The 19,907-nt window shown below is 43.7% G+C and overlaps 1 protein-coding gene across 3 annotated transcripts in view; it reads left to right on the forward strand.

Moving 5' to 3' along the window:
* PLCH2 (phospholipase C eta 2) overlaps positions 1-19,907 on the forward strand; it is a 518,781-nt gene that overhangs the window by 57,647 nt on the left and 441,227 nt on the right. For all 3 annotated transcript variants that reach the window (XM_069948824.1, XM_069948825.1, XM_069948829.1), the window contains exon 2: positions 10,952-11,466. In XM_069948824.1, coding sequence (XP_069804925.1) covers positions 11,358-11,466 — 109 coding nt within the window. In that variant the 5' untranslated portion in view covers positions 10,952-11,357. The remainder of the gene's footprint in view (positions 1-10,951; positions 11,467-19,907) is intronic.

Here is a 19,907-nt window from a genome sequence, read left to right on the forward strand (position 1 = left end):
GGCATAAGGAGAGGTAAGTTCATACTCATCAAATTCCCCCCTCAACTTGCCGGCTGCCGGATTTTAAAAATGGCTGGAGTTCTCCTTTAATGTAACCAAACCATGCAGGTTTAAAATAACATATATCCATTAAATGACATCTTGTTGTGTCCTAAAACAATGACAAATAAAGGGCAGTCCATCCTATTGTCATCAATAAAATAAAACAGTTGTCACAAACGTCAATGTGTATAACCCACAAAGGTGTAAGAAAGTGACTGAGAACATGTCTGTCTTTGTGTAACTGGGTAACTAGAAATGATTGGGCCCCCTAGCAACTTTTTGATTCCCCCCCCCCCCCCCTTCCTGACTGACCACTAAGCCAACAAGTGTAGTCATACCTGCATAACTGCAAGTGCTGGTCAGGAGGGCTTTCAGTTAAAGGGAACTTTGCAGAACCCGGTAGGCCCACTCGGGCTGCAAATAATGCCAGCTCAGGGGGCCCAGTTTATTGCAGGAGCAGGCCATGGGGCCCCCTGATGCGGTGGGCCCAATAGCAGCCGCTATGGCTGCTACAGTGGTAGTTGCGCCCCTGGGTGCATGCCTTTTCACTAGGTCACAAACTGCCGAATTTCACCATCACGGAAACTTCTCATTGTAGCTGGATGATTTCCGAATTTACGTCATTGCTTGGTACTTGCAGAATCCCACAAGAACGTTTGCTCTGTTTGATTAGGTGATGTGTTTCAGGACAAGCAAAGACTTGCGGTAATTTCCTCTCCTCAGAATGAAGAATGTGGAGTGAGTAAAAAATGTTCTCTGTAGCACATTTCTCACCTACTGGGAGAGATAAATAGGAATTTTGCACATATAAGCTTACCATTTTTACAAGTTATATAGCTGCAACATATTCTGCAGTTCTGTACGCATATTACAACCACTTACATCATACTACAACGGTAATACCATGTCTAGATGGTTCAAAAGGGAGGTCCAATGAAGACAACCCCTTCTCTGCAGACACCCGTTATAGCGATACGGTAATAGCTTTGGCTCTGTCTTCTAAAACCCACAACTATTCTCTGTAAAAGTCAAATAAGGGTCTCATTCTGCTATTCCCACATGCCATTCTACTAATGAATGCCTGGCTGCATAAGGGCCCGTTCACACTACGGAATTAGCATGGAGATTCCACTTGGAACCCCCACTCGCGGACTCAGTGCCAAATTCCGTCTGCTATCTCTTCAATGAGAGGCCTCGTGCACCTCCGCTCTCCGCACCTCTCCGCTCAAAGAATTGGCATGGGCAGGGGTTCCGAGCGGAATCTCTGCGTCGATTCCATCCAAATGGCAGCATCCCTCATGATGAAATTGGGGTGTCCATGACCCTTTTTCTATGGCCTAAGTATGCCCTAAAATAAGAAATGGCCAAGGATTCTCCATATAACTTAGGGCCTTTTACACAGCCGATTGTCGGCCAGGAGTGTCACTAACCACTGACTGTAGTGACAGCGATCTGTTAAGAACCTGCTTTAAAATTTATCCTCATTGGCCGGAAACATCTTCCTGTGTAAACAGGTTTTGTGCGGCCGATAAAGACAAAGGGAAACTGACAGCACAGATATATATATAGCCCAGGCTCCTCTATTTGCTGTGCCGTGTAAAAGCACTACGAATGAGCGCTGATCAGCGCTTGTTTACCCCCCCCCCCCCCCCCACACACACACACCCGCGGCTGACAAATCTTGTGTCTAAAAGAACCCTAACAAAGAGACAGCTTTACACATAGTTGATTTACGATAGTCCAATGACACAAGGCTTAGTACACACTACTGTCAGACATTAAGTCTCCATTGGTAGGGCCATTATATTTTATTGGGAAACAAAGCACAGCATGCTCAGAACAAAGGACACCATGATGGAACCTGGTGTACCCCATCATTGGGCACAGTTACCAATTGTTTGATGGGTCTGGCACTGTCATCATGGTATAATGGAATGGTGAGCAAAGCCTAAAGCAGCACATGGTTTTTTGGCTTCCATCAGAATTAAGTTTTGCACGGTGTTTTTTGGGTTGAAAAAACGCCACAAATATAAAAAAAAACAAAAAACAAAACTGCCATAGTGAAGCTATCAATGTATCAATGGAAATTATGCTATATGGCTTTGGTTTCATTATTTTCCTATTGAATCTCGGCTGACATCTGGCCACAGGTTTTTTGAACCCCAAAAATCTATATTTTTATTGGGTTTTTGTTTTGTTTTCTTTTTGCAAAAATACCTAGAGTGATTCCACTCTACAGGAGACAGACGCTGTGAACTTGCAATTCCCTAACTTACATGTGATTATTAGACTATGTTCACACACCGTCATAATGGCAGGCGCATTGGACAGACGGCATTTAACGTCAAATAATGGCCATTATTTTATACGAATAACGACCATTGTTATAAAATAACGCCCATTATTCGTCGTTAAATGATGCCTGTCCAATAAAAAAATTTTGTCAATGCAATTCTAATACTAACGTTGCATGACTGGAGGGCCATTTAGACAATTCTCTAAATATTTTAAAATCTTTAGCCAAGTTCAGGTTACCTATAAATTTTTCTGATGTGATTTTGAGGCTGATTGTGATATTGTCTGTCAATGTAAGAGTCACGATAGGGAAGCATGTACTTATAAGATAATTTGCTTATCTCTGTTGTCAGTCCGTAAAATCAGATTTCCTGGTAAGGTGATAATGGGCCGTCTCCTGTGCTGGAGGCAAGAGAAATGTAAGGATCTAATGACAGGGCCGAACTGGAATGTAAAAACAACCCCCACGTATACAGCATAGCAGTGAAACGTGAGAAAAATGGAAAACTGGTAGTTCCCACTGCTTTAGATGCTTCTACAAAATGAGCTATGTTCAAAAAAAAAAAAAGCAAAAGACAATAATATATTTTTTTTACAATGTGTGCACAGATTTTCCATAGACTTTAAAGCAATACCGTATTGACCAACCCACTCCCTCAAACCGCTGGTTTAAAAGTCTGAAGTGGCACTGTGCACTGTTTAGACAAGGACGGGTAGGAAGAAAGGAGAGGCGTCGCAGGTCTAGGACACAGACACTCTAGGCCACACCACTTTGACTCGGCAGCTGCAATTTAAGAGATTATTTTTTACCCTAACCAAGGTGCCGGGCGCATTTTATAAGACACGGCTGGGAAGGACTTACTCTCATCAAAAGGAAGGTACCAGCAGCTTGGGGTGGGGTGGATACAGTATCGTTTTAATGTAGCTCATCATTGGATTCAAAATATGACTGCATATTTAATATCTATTTTACCGTTGTATTTGCTTTTATGTTACTGTGGGTGAGCGTAGCCTCAATAGGGTATTTAAGTCAAAAGTTTGCTCATGTTGATGTTTAGAATTTTTTTCTGTTTTGTGTTTCACAAACAACAAGGACGTGGAATCCCCCCCCCCCCCCCCCCCCCCCCCCCGCACAGCACAGCAGCATATCCAATATGATGCTGGGAGCGGGGAAACTGTATGAATATGCGCCACACATATTGGCAGAATTGCCATGACCTAGGCTTTATTTTGAACTTCACTTACTGAGAGCTGAGTTTGTCCCAACAGCCTCTGGTCTAAACTTGGGCTTTCTCACATCTCAGATAAGCCCTAGTAGCATTTGGGAGAAGCCCAGAGAACCATTCATGCGCTGAGCATGGTTTGCAGAGCACCCATGCAGGTTTAGGCTATGTTCACACTGCGTATATGTCCGGCCGCATATTTTCGCAGCTGGAGATATACGCGGTAAACTCCGGCCGGAGATTTACGCTATTTGCGACCGGCTACGTACGGACCGCAAACTTACGCCCGTAGTCTACTTACGCTTCCCGAGCGCCCTACATAGCGATCTGACAGCGGTCTTTTACTTGGAAATCTTCGGCTAGCCCCGGACACCCCACAGAACCTTTTGGATCGGCACAAAAAGCTGCAAAAATGAACAAATCACCACTACGTACGGGACCGCATGTAACGCTACGGGCGTAAGTTACGGCATTTTCGTCCGCAAACAATCGTCTGGTTCATCTTTTACGCCGCCGCATACGATCCGGGCGTAAGTTCGTACGTAGTGTGAACTGTGCAGCCGTACTTCGTATACTTTCCATTATACGCAAACTACGTAAGTCTCCAGCCGCTTATTCACAGAACGCGCTACGGCCGGAAACTTACATAGTGTGAACATAGCCTTAATGTTAGAAGGCGTAGTTAAAAGTATAGCCCAGTGGATGTCAATCCACCTGGAGTCAGATGGAAGTGAGCACAAGCTTGGATTTACACCGCTGGGCTTATGCCTCCAGGGAAAACAACCCCTGATCTTTTGGAGCTGATTTCCATAATAATAAAAATACATCTAAGTGCTGCAGGGCTCAATCTGTAAACACATAGGGGGAGATTTATCAAAGGGTGTAAATTTTAGACTGGTGCAAACTACCCACAGCAACCAATCACAGCTCAGCTTTAGGCAGTGCTGAAAGGAAAGCTGAGCTGTGATTGGTTGGTGTGGGCAGTTTGCACCAGTCTAAATTTTACACCGTTTGATAAATCTCCCCCATAGTATACAACAGTGCACTTAGTTTAACCACATAAAACCCAGTGACTTTAAGTCTTGGAACTGTAACCTTCTGGACTATGACTGTATGGACACAAAATCACTTTGAATGTGTTGTGGGTTTAGGCAACGAGTTGAATGGACTTACTGTAGATGTATACTGCAGTGGCCCACATTTACTAGAAATGTCTTAGCCAGTGCTAATGTAGACATGCACCAGATTTGTCACAGAGACTTACACTGTTACTGCAAAACTGAAGTCAAAGCTCCAACACTAGGGCCATTGGTCTTTAGTAACAGCAAAAAAAAGAGGCCAGATGTAGAAAAGGATGCCAGTTGTCCCTCTGCTGTGCACAGACTGACCCATTGAAGATGAATGCTGATTGGCAAGCGGCCAGGCATGCCCCTGTACACAGCCCTGTGCACTACTGCAGCTGGGCAAACTAACTAATCAAAGGGCCTGCCCACCAGCTCAGAGCGAAATTCAGAAGCATGAGCAGCAGAATGGGACACTAAATGGAGCTGGAGCTACGAAATTTAAATCAAAACTGCATAAATTAGGCAAGCGTTAAAGGGACTCTGTCACCTCCAAAACAAATCCTAAACTTTAGACAAGTTATCAGTCAATAGAATAAACAAAGTGGATTCTGAAACTGCAATTTTTATTTTCTACTTGCTTGCGTTCCTTTACTATAAGCCCACAAATGAAGGAGTCTAAGAGCCCTATTCCACGGGCCGAGCAGGGCCCGATCAACGATGGAAACAAGCGCCGATCTGCTAGATCGCCGCTCGTTTACTGGGGCTATTCCACGGCCCAATGATCATTGAACGAGGGCTGCAGGGACATCGTTACCGATGTCCTTGCAGCCCTTGCAGCATACATCACCTGTCAGGTCTTCTCCTCCGCTCTGTCTTCCTCCCCGGGTCCCACGCGCTCTAGCTTCAGAATGGCCTGTCAACTGACAGGCCACTCAGCCAGTCACAGGCCGCGGCGGTCCCGGCCTGTGATTGGCTGAGCGCTCCGTCAGCTGACAGACCATTCGGAAGCTAGAGTGTGCGGGACCCGGGGAGGAAGACAGAGCAGAGGAGAAGCCCTGCAGGTAATGTATGCTGCTTCTCAAATTGTCGGTCGCCCGCCGCGCACCGCTATTCCACCGTAGCGATGCACGGTGGGGGAACGATGATTTTAGGTCTGGCCCTAAATGAACGGTCAGCCGATGACACGATCATCGGCTGATCGTTCTCTATATTCCACCGAGCGATAATCGGCCTGAATCGGGCCAAATGGGGCCTATTCGGACGATTATCGTTCCTGTAGAATAGGGCCCTTAGTAGTCCTCTCCATCCTACTCTTGAGCTAAGTAGTCCTCTCTATGCATTAGCATGCCCAGTTTGTAGGCTTACAGCTTGCAAATGCAAAAGAGTAGAAAGCGACAAATTACAGATTTAGCATACTTATTAACAGATGATTTTAGTTTAGAGGTTGAGGGAAGAGGGTTGAAGGTGGCAGAGTCACTTTAACTGTATATTTACAGTTTTTTTGAGTGCTTTTTTTATATATCATAACAGGTACACTTTAAAGTTTTCTAAATCTAAATCAACAGTAGATGTGATATAAAGCAAGTTTGCAATATACATTCATTGCTTTTTTGTTGTTGTAATCATGCTGTGAAACAAAGCTGAACTTACCAGAACTCCAGGTCCAGTCTTCTGAAGGCAGATTTTCTGACTTGTGCTGGTTAAAAAAAATAGACTAAACACAGGAATTCCGGCCGGTACAGAGAGTCACGGCTCATTGTATCCATCAATCACATGACTGCTTTCTCTGTGAGCGCTCAGATAGCCTGAGAAACACAGGACTTCCTGTTTTCTGACTGTTTCACGTTTTTTGAGAAAAAAAGAGCCAGAAAACAGGAAGCGACGAGTTTTTCAAGATAACTAAAGAAATAAATAAATTATGAATGTAAATTGCAAACTTGCTTCATATCACATCTACTCTGGATTTAGATTTTGAAAGTTATAACAACACACCCTTCCTTATACCAAGGCCACACACCCTCTGTCAAATGCTGACAAAAAAATTGGGTTAAACAAGTAACAAATATGGTGCACAGCATATACAGCAGTCCTTCGGAGCACATTTCAATAATAAATCTGCCCCAGTAGGTCTAAATAGTTGCCGTCGACAAATCCTCCCCTCTGGGACCACATCAAAGAATACCTTTTTTTTAAAACTTCACAACCCCCCCATCTCTTTAAATAGCTTTTTTTGTACAGCAGAGGTGTATCTGCCATAGAGAGCGCCAAGCAAACCGTAAGTGTTTTAGGTCACATTGAGCTGTGTGTTTTTGACAAGTTAATTTTGCACAGTTTCAACTTGTACATCTTGTGAAATCTGCTGACATGATTTTTTGCGTCTTAACATATAATTAACTATGCAGAAATAAAGGCTTTTCTAATTTACAAGAACATTTTCACTGATGCATTTGAATAAGGCAATCCTGTCCGCGGCGAAGATGGCGAGAACGCTCCTCCTAAGAACGTCCAATAAAATTTAATTGCATGTTATGTACTTGGAGACTTGTGCTGCTTTTAGTCATAACTCACAATAATATCTTCATGCAATTAATTTAATTTAATGAAAAAAGGTGCAGGCTCTTTGCTTACTCTGGAAGGTTCACTCCAGTACATGCGCACAGTGCTTGTACTTAGAAATATCTTAGATACTGTGTATTATGTAGGTGATTCCATATGGAGATACACATGGCTTGTTCCATTACATTCTGTTTTTGTCAGGATATGGGACCAGGATGACAAAGGACAGGTGCAGCCCTGATGCTGGCACCAGCCCTGCTGTCCCTGCCTACTTGCCTTAACAGGCCTAAACGGCCATGGACAACTGGTCGACAGTCCCTAATCCTATATAAGTGTGAAATGGAACAAAGACAAGACAGATACAACACAATAAGTCATGGTCAGGGTTCCGAGTCAGTAACAAAAGAGAGGCACAGTACAACATGTGTAGCCAAAAGTTCAAAAAGTCATATTGCCAAATACACAATGCAGGAAATTCTAGGTCAAGACACACTATTAAACTAGGCTGTATCGAAAGCAAGGGACACAGGCATGGGGGGATACTTGTGGGGCTTGAAGTCCCAGCCCCAGGAGACATACAACAGAACAACTGGTGGTGTTGGCCGCCAATCGTTTAAACTAAACATAGAACAGCTGTGCTGCTCAGCCGGAGGCAGGCAGCCCTGGCCGCGGCAGAATCAATTAATGCCACCGCGCCCTCAGCAACCTGGCCAGTAGCTAGGGACGCCGTTGGCGCGCATCGGAATATTTTTTAGAGGCATTCTTTACCAGAGGTAATATACCATGGCTACAGGTCCAACATATAAACCACTTGGGACTCTGTGTGCCAATTGTGGGAGGATGGCAGTGTAGTGCCCAAACAGTTTTTGATAGTATCCGTAAAACTTTCTGATTATGCCATCAACACAAGTTATGTTGTGACTTCAAGCTACACAGCACTGACTCCAGCCAGAAGCCCACAAAGGGTCCTATTACACAGTCCAATGAAGGCCCGATCAATATTGTAAACGAGCGCCGATTTACCTGTCCATGTTCCTGGTCTTCTCCTGCACCGCGTGCTGCAGCTATAGATCGGCCTGTCTGAGCTGGTCCCGGCTAGTGGTTGGCTGAGGAGAAGAGCACAGGAAAAGACCTGGAGCGTAGACAGGTAATGTATTAACTGGGCAATCAATGGCTGCGCATTGCTATTATACATAGTGATGCGCGGTCAGTGGTTGATGATTTTAGGTCTGGGCCTAAAGAAACGATCAGCTGGTGATCGTTTCATCAACTGATCATTGTCTATTACATGGAGCGACAATCATCCACATTGGGACGATTTGGCCCATTGTCGCTCTGTGTAATACAGCCCTAACAACCCAGTGTTGGCCAAGAGAATTGTCTGCTCACTAGCCTAAGCTAGACTCAACTGCTTCCAGCCACACAACAACCTATATAACCCAGAAGTTAGGGTACAGGTGTTGGGACACTGCAACAGAAAACCAGTCAACAATATTACATAGTTTCACAGTTAGAAAGGTTGAAAAAAGACACGTATCCATCAGCTTCAACCAAGGGAGGGAAAAAGATAGATGAAGGGCAGGGGAATGGATGGATAAAAGGGAAGGGGATGTGATCCTATATGGTTTTCTATATATGTGATACAGGATGATCAATTGGTTTAAACCTAACATTCTTCAAAATAATAGACCAACAATCATCCTGAAGGAGGCCACACCTTCTCCGTCTCTTACACCCACCCATTAATCAAGTGTGGCTTACATGGTGGATATACTATGGAAAAGTCCAAAATTGAAACCTTTTTCATGGTGTACGCCAGGGGCACATCTAGATAAAAGGTCCCCAAAGTGCATAGCAGAAGTAGCAGTAGTAGGTCACCTAAAGTAATATCAGTTGTATAAATATTACATACAAACATTAAGTTTAGTGTCCAACAGGAGTATTACATTGCTAGGTAAAAAATAGTGTGAAAGGTAAGTACGGCATCTGATGTAGACATGCTTGGGCAATGTGAGGAGTGACCTCTTCAGCACCTTGACACGCATTGACCATCATGTTGAATGAACTCTTGGTCTGACTATGAAGGTCACAGAGCAATGTCAAGGGACAGATAAAGGTCCCGTTCAGAATTTCAGCAGTTATATTAGTTTCTTATTGGAAGTTTTAGCAGACAACAGATAAGGGCTCGTTCCCACTGAGGAAAGGTAGCGGAATTCCGCGACGGAATTGTCCGCCGCGGAATGCCGTTAGCCTCCCGCTCATAATGGGAGTCTATGGGAGGCGCGCGCTCCTGCCCTGTCCGCGCTGAAGAATGAACATGTTCATTCTTCAGCGCGGACAGGGCAGGAGCGCGCGCCTCCCATAGACTCCCATTATGAGCGGGAGGCTAACGGCATTCCGCGGCGGACAATTCCGTCGCAGAATTCCGCTACCTTTCCTCAGTGGGAACGAGCCCTAAAGCAGCACTATGGACGTAGTTGTCGTAAGTCATAAAGAAGAACTTGGAAAGCGTTTGACAAGAATGATCCTGGTAATATGTTAGTCACTTGGTCTTCAGTTTTCACAGTATCTGTCAGTCCTTTGTAGTCATGTAGTGACTTATCCACAGTTGTTACTTGGAAATCTAATAAAATCAGCTACACTTGTGTCCTATGCATATGCCTATGCGTATCTTATTAGTTTTGCCTTTCCTTAAAGGGGTTGGCCACTTCATAATAAAATTGCTCAGTGTACAGTATTAGTAAGTGTACTTAGTACACTTAGTAAGTATACTGACAGCAGCTCCCTGTGTACCTCATAGAGCTAACATCAGAATCCTCATGGCTGTGCTGCCCTGCTCTGTGGTGATTCTGTCCATAAGATGGCCGACATGGAGGAGCATGTGACCATGCCCCACTCCCTGGTGTCCAACACGGAGCCTGTATATGCCTATGGAAATCACTGGGGGGCAGGGCATGATCACATGCTTCTTTATGTCAGTTATCTTATGGACAGAATCACCACAGAGCAGGACAGCACAGCCTGGGGGGGGGGGGGGGGTTATTTTAGTTTTATGAGGCACAGAGGGAGCTGCTGTCAGTAAGTAATGTGAATACACTAACTTATACTACACACAAAACAATTTTACTATTAAGTGGCCAACCCCTTTAAGAGACTATGCAATAGCTCAGTGTTCCCAAACTAGTGCTGGTACACTCTAAAGCAGGCATGTCCAAAGTCCGGCCGGAGGGCCATTTGCAGCCCGCGTTCCGAACTTTTACGGCCCCCCAGGTATCCAGCTTGCTATTATCTGCCTGTGTTATAAAGCATATAGCATGTAGCATGTAAAATGGTCGGCCCTCGCACATGTTCACTTCATCAAATTTGGCACTCTTCGAAAAAAGTTTGGACATGCCTGCTCTAAAGGATCCATTTAAGAGGATCCCTATGTCTAGGTTCACACTGTAAAAAGGACGTCCGTCTTTCATAATAACGGTCATCATTGTGCAAATAACATCCGTTAATTTTGAAATAATAAACGTCCATTATTATGAACTATTGTAAACTGTATATTCGTCTTTTTCCATCACAAAAACTATTCAGTGCATTTCCTTATTTTAGGATACTGAACAGAACAATTCAAATGAAATGTTAGGTTATAACACGCACCATCCTGATATCCATAAAATCAATGATAATATCGTGGGACCAACTGAGGTTTTCCTTCTTATAATTATTTGTTGTCGGTAAAACCGTAATGACTTTCTATAAACAGTTCTTTTGCTTTGACAGGGTGAAGATATATATACATATATGAGCGGGGACAGGAAGTACTTATTATAGCGATAATTATCTGGAGACACGTTGTAAAGTGTCGTCTGTACTGGGCATGATCCAGGCACACCTCTCTCCCAGCTCACACCTGATTATTTGTACAGCAGTATATGGAGGTGGGATGATCTCTGGCTCATGATGACCGCCTTTGACATGGAAATGTGAGAGAAGAAAAACATTCCAAGCAACAGATTTCTGAACATCTTGTAGAAAGAAAACACAGAGGACAGATCTGGTTTCTATAACGTTGGATTATTAGCAAAAACGATCTGAAAACTGGCACGAAGCTTTACTGGTGGAGTAGACGAAAGGATTATACTGGCGGATTTAACAGGAAGTTATTGAAAAAGTTTTTAAAGTCACCATGGCAATACCATCTCCAAAAGTAAAGTCCAAGAAAAAGGCAGCTCTGTCGTCAGTCAATGGAGAAGATCAAAGCTTTGTCTTTCTGTTTGACAATATCATTGATGTGGGTGAGTAACCAACAATTTTTTATCATTTATAAAATTGTAAATTGATGTGGGTGAGTAACCAACAGTTTTTTGCTAAATTATCAGTTGCGGTTTGTTTTGGGTTTTCTATGGTGTAAGATTTGGATGCAAAACCTTGTTAATGGTAGCCAGTAGGTGGTTTTTATTATCTAAAATAAAATGATTGATCAAAATAGATTGAATTGATTAATATTGTATGGATTAAGATTGGAAAAAAAACGTAATTCTGATTGGTTGAAATGGTTAACGCTATCTATTAGATTGTGGCAGTCTAACAGTCTTGAGACTAGTGACATCACGGTATCTGGGTTAGTGACGTCACCACATATGAAGTCTTTAACTCATAAACCAGGGGTAAATGGTGCCTGGGGTGCGGATGTTGATCTTTTCATTGTTTCAGGCAATGGTTCATTGAAAACGTATTTGTGAATCTGTCAGCCCCCTCAATTTATAGCAGTAATAATAAAGCTCTGGAGAATTGGGGTTACTCAAACCTAGGACAAAATGTTTGGATGCAAAGAGTTGTCACTTGATCAGAATTTTTTATCTATCTCTCTATCTCCTATTTTATCTACCTAGTATTCTATCTATCTATCAATCTATCTATCTATCTAGAAAAAGATACTCTGCAGCACTCGAATCGTGAAAATACGTGTAAAACGTGGATTTATTCCAAAAAACGATATACAGCAACAGCACAGGTGATACACGACGTTTCGGCGTCTCCTACGACATTTTCAAGTGCACTTGAAAATGGCGTAGGAGACGTCGAAACGTTGTGTATCACCCGTGCTGTTGCTGTATATCGTTTTTTGGAATAAATCCACGTTTTACACGTATTTTCACGATTCGAGTGCTGCAGAGTATCTTTTTCTATGTGAATTGATCCTTGGTCTGGGATTGATCTGCAGGCACCCACAGCGTTATTCAAAGAAGTGCTGCTCATTTCCTATACATCTATCTATCTATCTATCTATCTATCATCTATCTATCTATCTATCTATCTATCTATCTATCTATCTCCTATCTATCTCCTATCTATCTATCTATCTATCTATCTATCTATCTATCTATCTATCTATCTATCTCCTATCTATCTATCTATCTATCTATCTATCTATCTATCTATCTATCTATAAATCATATCTTGTCCAATTCCTACCATATCGTTATTGTGGTCATCTCCAGTGTTGTGTATTCTAAGCTAAATTGGGTTAAATTGTATTTAATAAGACATTTCAAGCTTCGGTGAGCATTAAGTGGCGCTTTCCCTTGTTCAATGCAAAATATATTAATTCTGGGTGACTGCAGCAGTCGAATGAGTATGCATGAATTTGTAATTGAAAATCTCAGCCAAGTAGTCAAGAATCCAAACAATGACTTGGAAACTCAATAGAAGTGTAATATGCTTCATGCACAAAAGTAATTAACTTGTATGTATATGTAAAATGAGTTCTGCTACCAATCTGCCCTATATATAGGAAAGGGCTGTGAAATTCCTGGGTAAATATAGTGCCAGTGCTTCCTTTCCAGGAAATTAGGCTATGACCCAGTTTTAACCATGGGGTGGTGTCTGCAAACTGGTGGAAAAGCCTGGGAACCTCCGTCTATTCCCACGGGCCAGTTCTGAGGTCCATTTCTATCTGCTTTGCAATATTTGCATTAACAATTTGAATATTATGTGCAGGAATCTAAAAAATGTTCTCATGACTTTGTTACTCCATCATTGTATGTATAGCTTTTATTGCTAATTTTGGTAGTCATTATATGGCCATCGGTAGTATATCAGATTTTAGGCACAAACGTTTTTGGATGGTTTTTGGATGGGTCTTGCTCTGTTCTCATTTGGCCGTCTTGAATAGGAGTCTCCATATTGAGGTATAGGACAAAGACCCTATTACACCAAGCAATTATCGGCCGTATTTGAACAATTATCGCCCGTTACAGCCGATAATCGCTTGGTGCAATGGCTACTGTTAAAAGGCAAGGATCAGCCAACATCCATGATGTCAGCTGATCCTTGTCCTTCAACATGTTGAAAAATTTGTGAATGATAACGACAGTCTGCGGTCCGTCGCTCCATGTAACAGGAATGGTGGCAGCAGACGGCCACTATCGCCTATGGGCTCTCTGGATTATGTAAAGATCATCCAGGGAGCATCTCCGGCAGCTATCTGCGCTCCCCCCTGCTCTTAACCGATCACTGTCGATGCGTGTAATAGCGCTTGCAGCGAGCGGGGAACAAGGAGCAAGTGAGCGCTGACCTGACAGATCGGCACTCACTTGCTCCTCCTGATCGGCCCGTGTAATAGGAGCTTAAGGCTTAAGAGTTAATCAAGATAAGAGTGGCCAGAAGAAGCCATGGGATCACCCAGATGACTTTTCGCCCTGTCCCCAGATAATTTCCAAATAAGAATTTCTTTATAACAGTTTTCAGAGTAAATTATAGTTAGATGTAATGATGCACAATGAGGTTCAGGCAGCACGAAACATGATGGATTGTAATAAGTTCTTCCTGCTGTTATGGATTTTTCTGTGCAAGCTGTGTAATTTGGACAGCAGGGGACAAAAGGAAAAGAGAATGATTGCATGATCTGACTACACAAGGTTTGTTTGTAGTCTGTATCCATGGAGACGCGTAGGCCTACATAGGATATGTAGAAATAACATAGTGAATGTTCATCTCTATCAGCACAGCTGTAATAAAGACTCTTCTTCTGCATTTATACATTTCACAGCTTTTTTTAATTACTCTCACATTAAACACGATACAAATTAGTTTATTAGATCGTTGTTGTAACCAAATCCGAATAGAATTAATAGATACAAGTCATGTACAATAGTACATGTGTGTGTAATTCCTAATGATTTACGGCCCCCCCCCCCATACCTTCTTTATAACTCATCCCTATAGTGACGCAGAGTTTTGTTTTTCAATTAATCTGACAGACGTCACATTACCGCTCTCATTACTATGCCGGATTAGCTGAATGGCAGATCAATGGACCACTTCATGTAGCTCCTTATATCCAGCTGTTTATTTACACATTAGTCCTGGGCGCCTTCAAGGCGGTTTGGGCTTTGTACGTCATTTAAATCAAAGAGAAGGGAATATCTCTATTCGTCTACCGTATCTGATCCTATTGGAGCTGACGGAAGCAAGAAGCTGCCTCCCTATGTTTTAGCAGCACAACATGAAAACACCATCCAACATCTATAGGAAGAGGGAGGGAGGCAATGACGACTATATCTTCAGCCATGGAAGCCGGGATGTGGGTATCACTTCCTATTACATAGATATGCAATGTATAAATCTTTAAAGAGATTACGTCACATAAACCGCTCTAAGCGTGACATGTTCAGTATATGAGTGCTGATCTTGTGGATCTATGCTTGTATACAGAGCCTTTTACATGGCGGGCAGGGAAGGATGAATGATCATTGGATTTCTTTCTTTCTTACATTTGTCAGCCGCGCACCCCCTATTACATGGGGAAATAAGTGGTCGACAAACTATGGTTTTCAAACCTGCCAAAAAGAAGTGATCAGCCAACACTGACTGATCGCTGGCCCTATTACGTAGGGTGATACTGCTCCTCGGTTTGACTGATAGTCACCCTGTGTAATAAGGCCCTAAGGCTAGGTTCTCACTTCATTAATGCAGTACAAACTAGCTATACATTGACATCCTATCAAAAATGGGCTGTCAGCTTATATTATGGCATAATGTGGCAGGCCCATCCACCGTAATGGTCTAAACATAGACAGCTAGTGAATACATTTGTTTGTGTATGCATTTGTCTAGGGGCTCGAAAGCATTAAATATGTATATGTGCCATTAAACTGAATAGGTCCTGTGCCGTGTGCCATGGTATACACTAACATGCCATTTTTGACAGGACGACACAGTATATCTAGGACATACTCCTATATTGCAGTGTTAATCTAACCTTCTCCATATACCTTTAAGGAAAATGTTATATGAAAAAAGACCATGAGCATAAAGTATGTTTTTTGCTTTTTTTTTTTTTTATTGCAATTACCAGGCCCATTAGTTACTCCACCCTTATGGTTGCTTTATCTATATGTGGCTGTGCTTACTATTTATTGTTTTTATGGTTTTTGGGCACAACAGACGTCACAGAAGGCTTTCTGAATAGAAATTCTCTTATAAGCAGGAGACACTATCAATTTACTTTACTTGAGTTGTCCGTGTATTATCGCAAAGTTGTTTCTGAGAAGACTTGGTGACAACCAAGATAGTCATCATTGAAGCTCCTGTAAAGTTTGTCCCCCTTTTTCTGGATGTCCACTGGTAGGTGAATTATGGCACAGCTGGGTAGATTTGCCAGTTAGGGCCCAGTCACACTACGGAATCTGCATGGGTAAGGTCCTGCAGATTCTCTGCACTTGCCGACCCCCCCCCCCCCCCCCTCTCCCGCTCTCCTGCTTGAAGTTCTGCCTGTTCCATAGGATCCATTCTATTCAGGCAGATTCCGCAGTCCACCTAAAAAAGAGTTGACATGTCAATTCTTTTGAAGGGCGGTGGAATCTGCTTGAATATAGAATAAAGTCTATGGGACGGGCAGAACTTCAAGATGGAGCATATGTGTGTGTGTGTGTGTGGGGGGGGGGTCAAGCGCACGGAATCCAAGCTTATCTGAGCGGATTCTTTAGTGTGACAAGACCCTCAGAGCCCATGCAGGCACCAATATATTTACTTTCATCCAGAAAAAATTGCTGAATTAAAGTTTCAAAAACTTTACAGAAAATGGCAAAGTAAGGGCTTCTTTTTTGGTCGGAAACAACTTTTATAATAATATTTATATATCCGGGAGAATTTAGTAAAAAAAGAAAAAAGGGTGCCTACAGTACTGAAGTGCTAATCCTTGTAGAGTTTAATAGATGACATAGCCAACCCCTGTCATTTGTACATACACAGCATAATAATCATGGCGGATATTCAGGTAGTACGCTCCTCAGCAATGAGGTGTGTATGGAGTGTGTACAAGATGAGTAACCGATGTAGTGTGAAAAGCAGCAACAATAGAGGAGATGACAGGGTGCCCGTCCTTGCAGAGACTTGTCCACACACAAGTGCAATGTACCTTAGGATTTATTAACAGTGGCAGCTGAATTGCTTCATGCTAGCTTTCATTTCCCACCCAGGCTGCTCAGTTAGCCAGATAATTCCGGAAGGAGACAATTTGTATTGCTTTGCTGGATTTCTGTTTCCACTATATATCTCAAAGCCATTTCCTGAGAGATAAATCTATAGGGATTTTTGTCCATGTTTTAGCATTGTATAGTTTGACTGCTTTTACTGTAAAGAACCCTTTCTATATTGATGATTTCAGGAGAGGTGCGGGGGCTGCCCATAGAGGATAGGAGTGGTCTGCTGCCGCCGCTCTTATTCCTCAGAGCAACTGCAGCAGATCGCTGCTATCAAAGTCGTTTGTCTTCAACATGTTAAAGGCAAATGACAGCAACAATCAGCCAACATCATTTGATGCCTTCTATTACACAGGACGATTTTCGGCTGAATATTGCTGATAACCGTTCTGTGTAATAGGGCCGTAGGTTTGGCTGCAGCAGTCAGGAGCAGATAACCTGTACTTGAGCAGCTACTCCCTTAAGGCCCTAATACACGGAACGATTATTGGTCGTATTCGGCGGATATCGGCCGTTACGGACGATAATCGTCCAGTGTAATAGAAGGCAACAACCAAACGTCATGAACGATCTCGGCTGATGGGTTGCTGTTGTATGTCTTTCAACATGTTGAAAGTCACTATCCTCTATGGGCTGCCTGGACGATCTAACGATCACCCGGGCGCCCCCCCCCCTGTACACACCTGTTCGCTGCCGCCACGTGTAGTGGCGGCCGCAACGAGCGGGGAACGAGGAGCGAACAAGCGCTGACAGCCCTCTTTTGCTCCTCTATGTCACCCCGTGTAAAAGGAGTTTTAGGGCCCTATTCCACTGGATGATTATCGTTCAGATTATCGTTAAGTCGTTCGAATCTAAATGATAATCGTTCGTTTGAATAGCAGTTAACGATTAACAAGCAAACGAGAAATCGTTGATCATTTAATAAGACCTGGACCTATTTTTATCGTTGCTGGTTCACAAATCATTTGCATTGAATAAGACGTCGTTCTGTCGTTCTCAGTAGTGACAAACGCAATAGCGACGTCAAGATGACCGCAAGAACAACCATAAGTAACGATTATCGTTCCATGTAAATGGGTGAACGATTTCAGGTCTTTCGCAATAGCAGTCGTTTGGATCGATTAACGATTATGCGAACGATAAATGTCCCGTGGAATAGGGCCCTAAGGTTAGGTGCAAATAAGAAGAATAGTAGTGGTGCTTGGAAACTACTAACAGACAAGGACCACATATACACAGAGAACTTGAATGAGTTGAAAAGTGCAGAAACCAAGGGGTGTGAGTAACAAGCTCCTTGCAGAAACACCTGGGGCCCATAACACTTGAACACCTTCACACTATAATTGTGTCAATCCCTTTATCTTCTTGCATGCTATGTGTGCCTGAGGTTGTACTAGAGATAAGGCTATCAATTACCCTTCACAACATGCAGAAACAATTACGTCTGTTTACAAGAGTAGGCTGATGTAGGAAGCGCAAGAATCAGGGAAGTCCCTGGCGTTCTGGGCCACTGAAAGTGTGGGCAGTCAGAACAACTCTCTAGAAATACTGAGAATATTCACTTAAAGGAGACAGCAAGAGTTTTTATCCTTCCCTTGTCAGTAGTTATCTTCTATCTAGTGCCTTAAAAGGGGTTATCAAGTGTTAGAAAAACATGGACTCTTTCTTCCAGAATCAGCACCATTCTTGGGTTTTCAGTTTTGCAGCTCTGTGCTATTGAAGCAGAGCTGAATTGTAATACCACATACAACCTGAGGACAAGGGGGCGCTGTTTTTGCATAAACGTAGTTTTTCCCTAACCCTGGATAACCCCTTTAAGCTGGCTATAGAGGTTACAATAATGCTACCAAATCTGCCGATTTCAGCATGACCGGTAAACTATTTAACTTGTAGTTTATTGCACATAACTACCAGATATACAGTATGGGAAACATGCATAGGGAGTGCCATGGAGGAACTACAAAGACCACCAGTGCCCCCTGTCACTGTTTTAAGGCCTTGATCTTTTATGAGACTGGCCGTTCGGTGACGTGGCCGGGTCATGGAACGGCCGGTCTCTTACTAAATGTGAACATAGCCTAATGGTGCTTTTACACAGAGAGATTTTCTTGACAGATCTTTGAAGCCAAAGCCAGTAACAGACTATAAACAGGGAACAGGAAAGACTGGGATCTATCCCCTTTTCAAATCCATTTCTGGCTTTGGCTTCAAAAATCTGTCAGATAAATCTCTCTGTGTAAACGCACCATTAGAGTGACTGATATAACAGAATTGAGTGAGGGTCTCAGATCTCAAATCTTTCCTTTATGACCTGATCTCTGTTTATAGTCTGTTTCTGGCTTTGGCTTCAAATCTTTGGCAGATAAACTGTCAGATAATCTTTCTGTGTAAAAGGACTCTTATGCTACGTTTACACGAAACGATTATCGGGCGAATTTTCGCGATAATGATCGAATTCGAATGATAATCATACATGCAAACGCGGCGAATGATCGAAAAATCTTCATTTTGATCTTTTAACATGTTCATAAATCGTCGTTCGCCGATCGGAAAAAATTCGCTGATCGCTCCATGTAAACAGTCGTCGCGCGATAGTCCGGCCGCGTGCCGCCCCACCCGCCGCCCGCAGCCCCGTCCGCCGCCCCGCCCGCCGCCCCACTCGCAGCCCAGCCCCCCGCTCAGCCCCCTGCGCCGGCTCGATCGCCACCCCCGCCACTACCGCCGCTCTGATCGCCACCCAACGCCGCCGCTCCGATCACCACGGCAGCACTGATTGAAGAGGAGCCGTTTGAAATTCCCGGCTTCCCTCTTCAGCCAATCAATGCACGGCAGCACTGATTGGCTGAAGAGGGGAGCCGGGAATTTCATACGACTCCCCTTCAACCAATCAGTGCTGCCTTGCATTGATTGGCTGAAGAGGGGAGACGGGAATTTCAAACGGCTCCCCTTCAGCCAATCAGTGCGATCAGAGCGGGGGGCGATCGGAGCGGCGGCGGTGATTGGGGGGGGGGGGCGATTGGAGCGGCAGGGGGGGGGGGGCGATTGGAGCGGCAGGGGTGGCGATCGGGACGGCGCAGGGGGCTGCGGTTGAGTGGGGGGCGGGCTGCGGGTGGGCGATTGCAAAACGATTTTTCCGTACGATATATCGAGCGGGGGGGGGGGGGCGATTGGAGCGGCAGGGGTGGCGATCGGGACGGCGCAGGGGGCTGCGGTTGAGTGGGGGGCGGGCTGCGGGTGGGCGATTGCAAAAC

The sequence above is a fragment of the Dendropsophus ebraccatus genome, chromosome 12 (assembly GCF_027789765.1).
Source record: "Dendropsophus ebraccatus isolate aDenEbr1 chromosome 12, aDenEbr1.pat, whole genome shotgun sequence".
Lineage (NCBI taxonomy): Eukaryota > Metazoa > Chordata > Amphibia > Anura > Hylidae > Dendropsophus > Dendropsophus ebraccatus.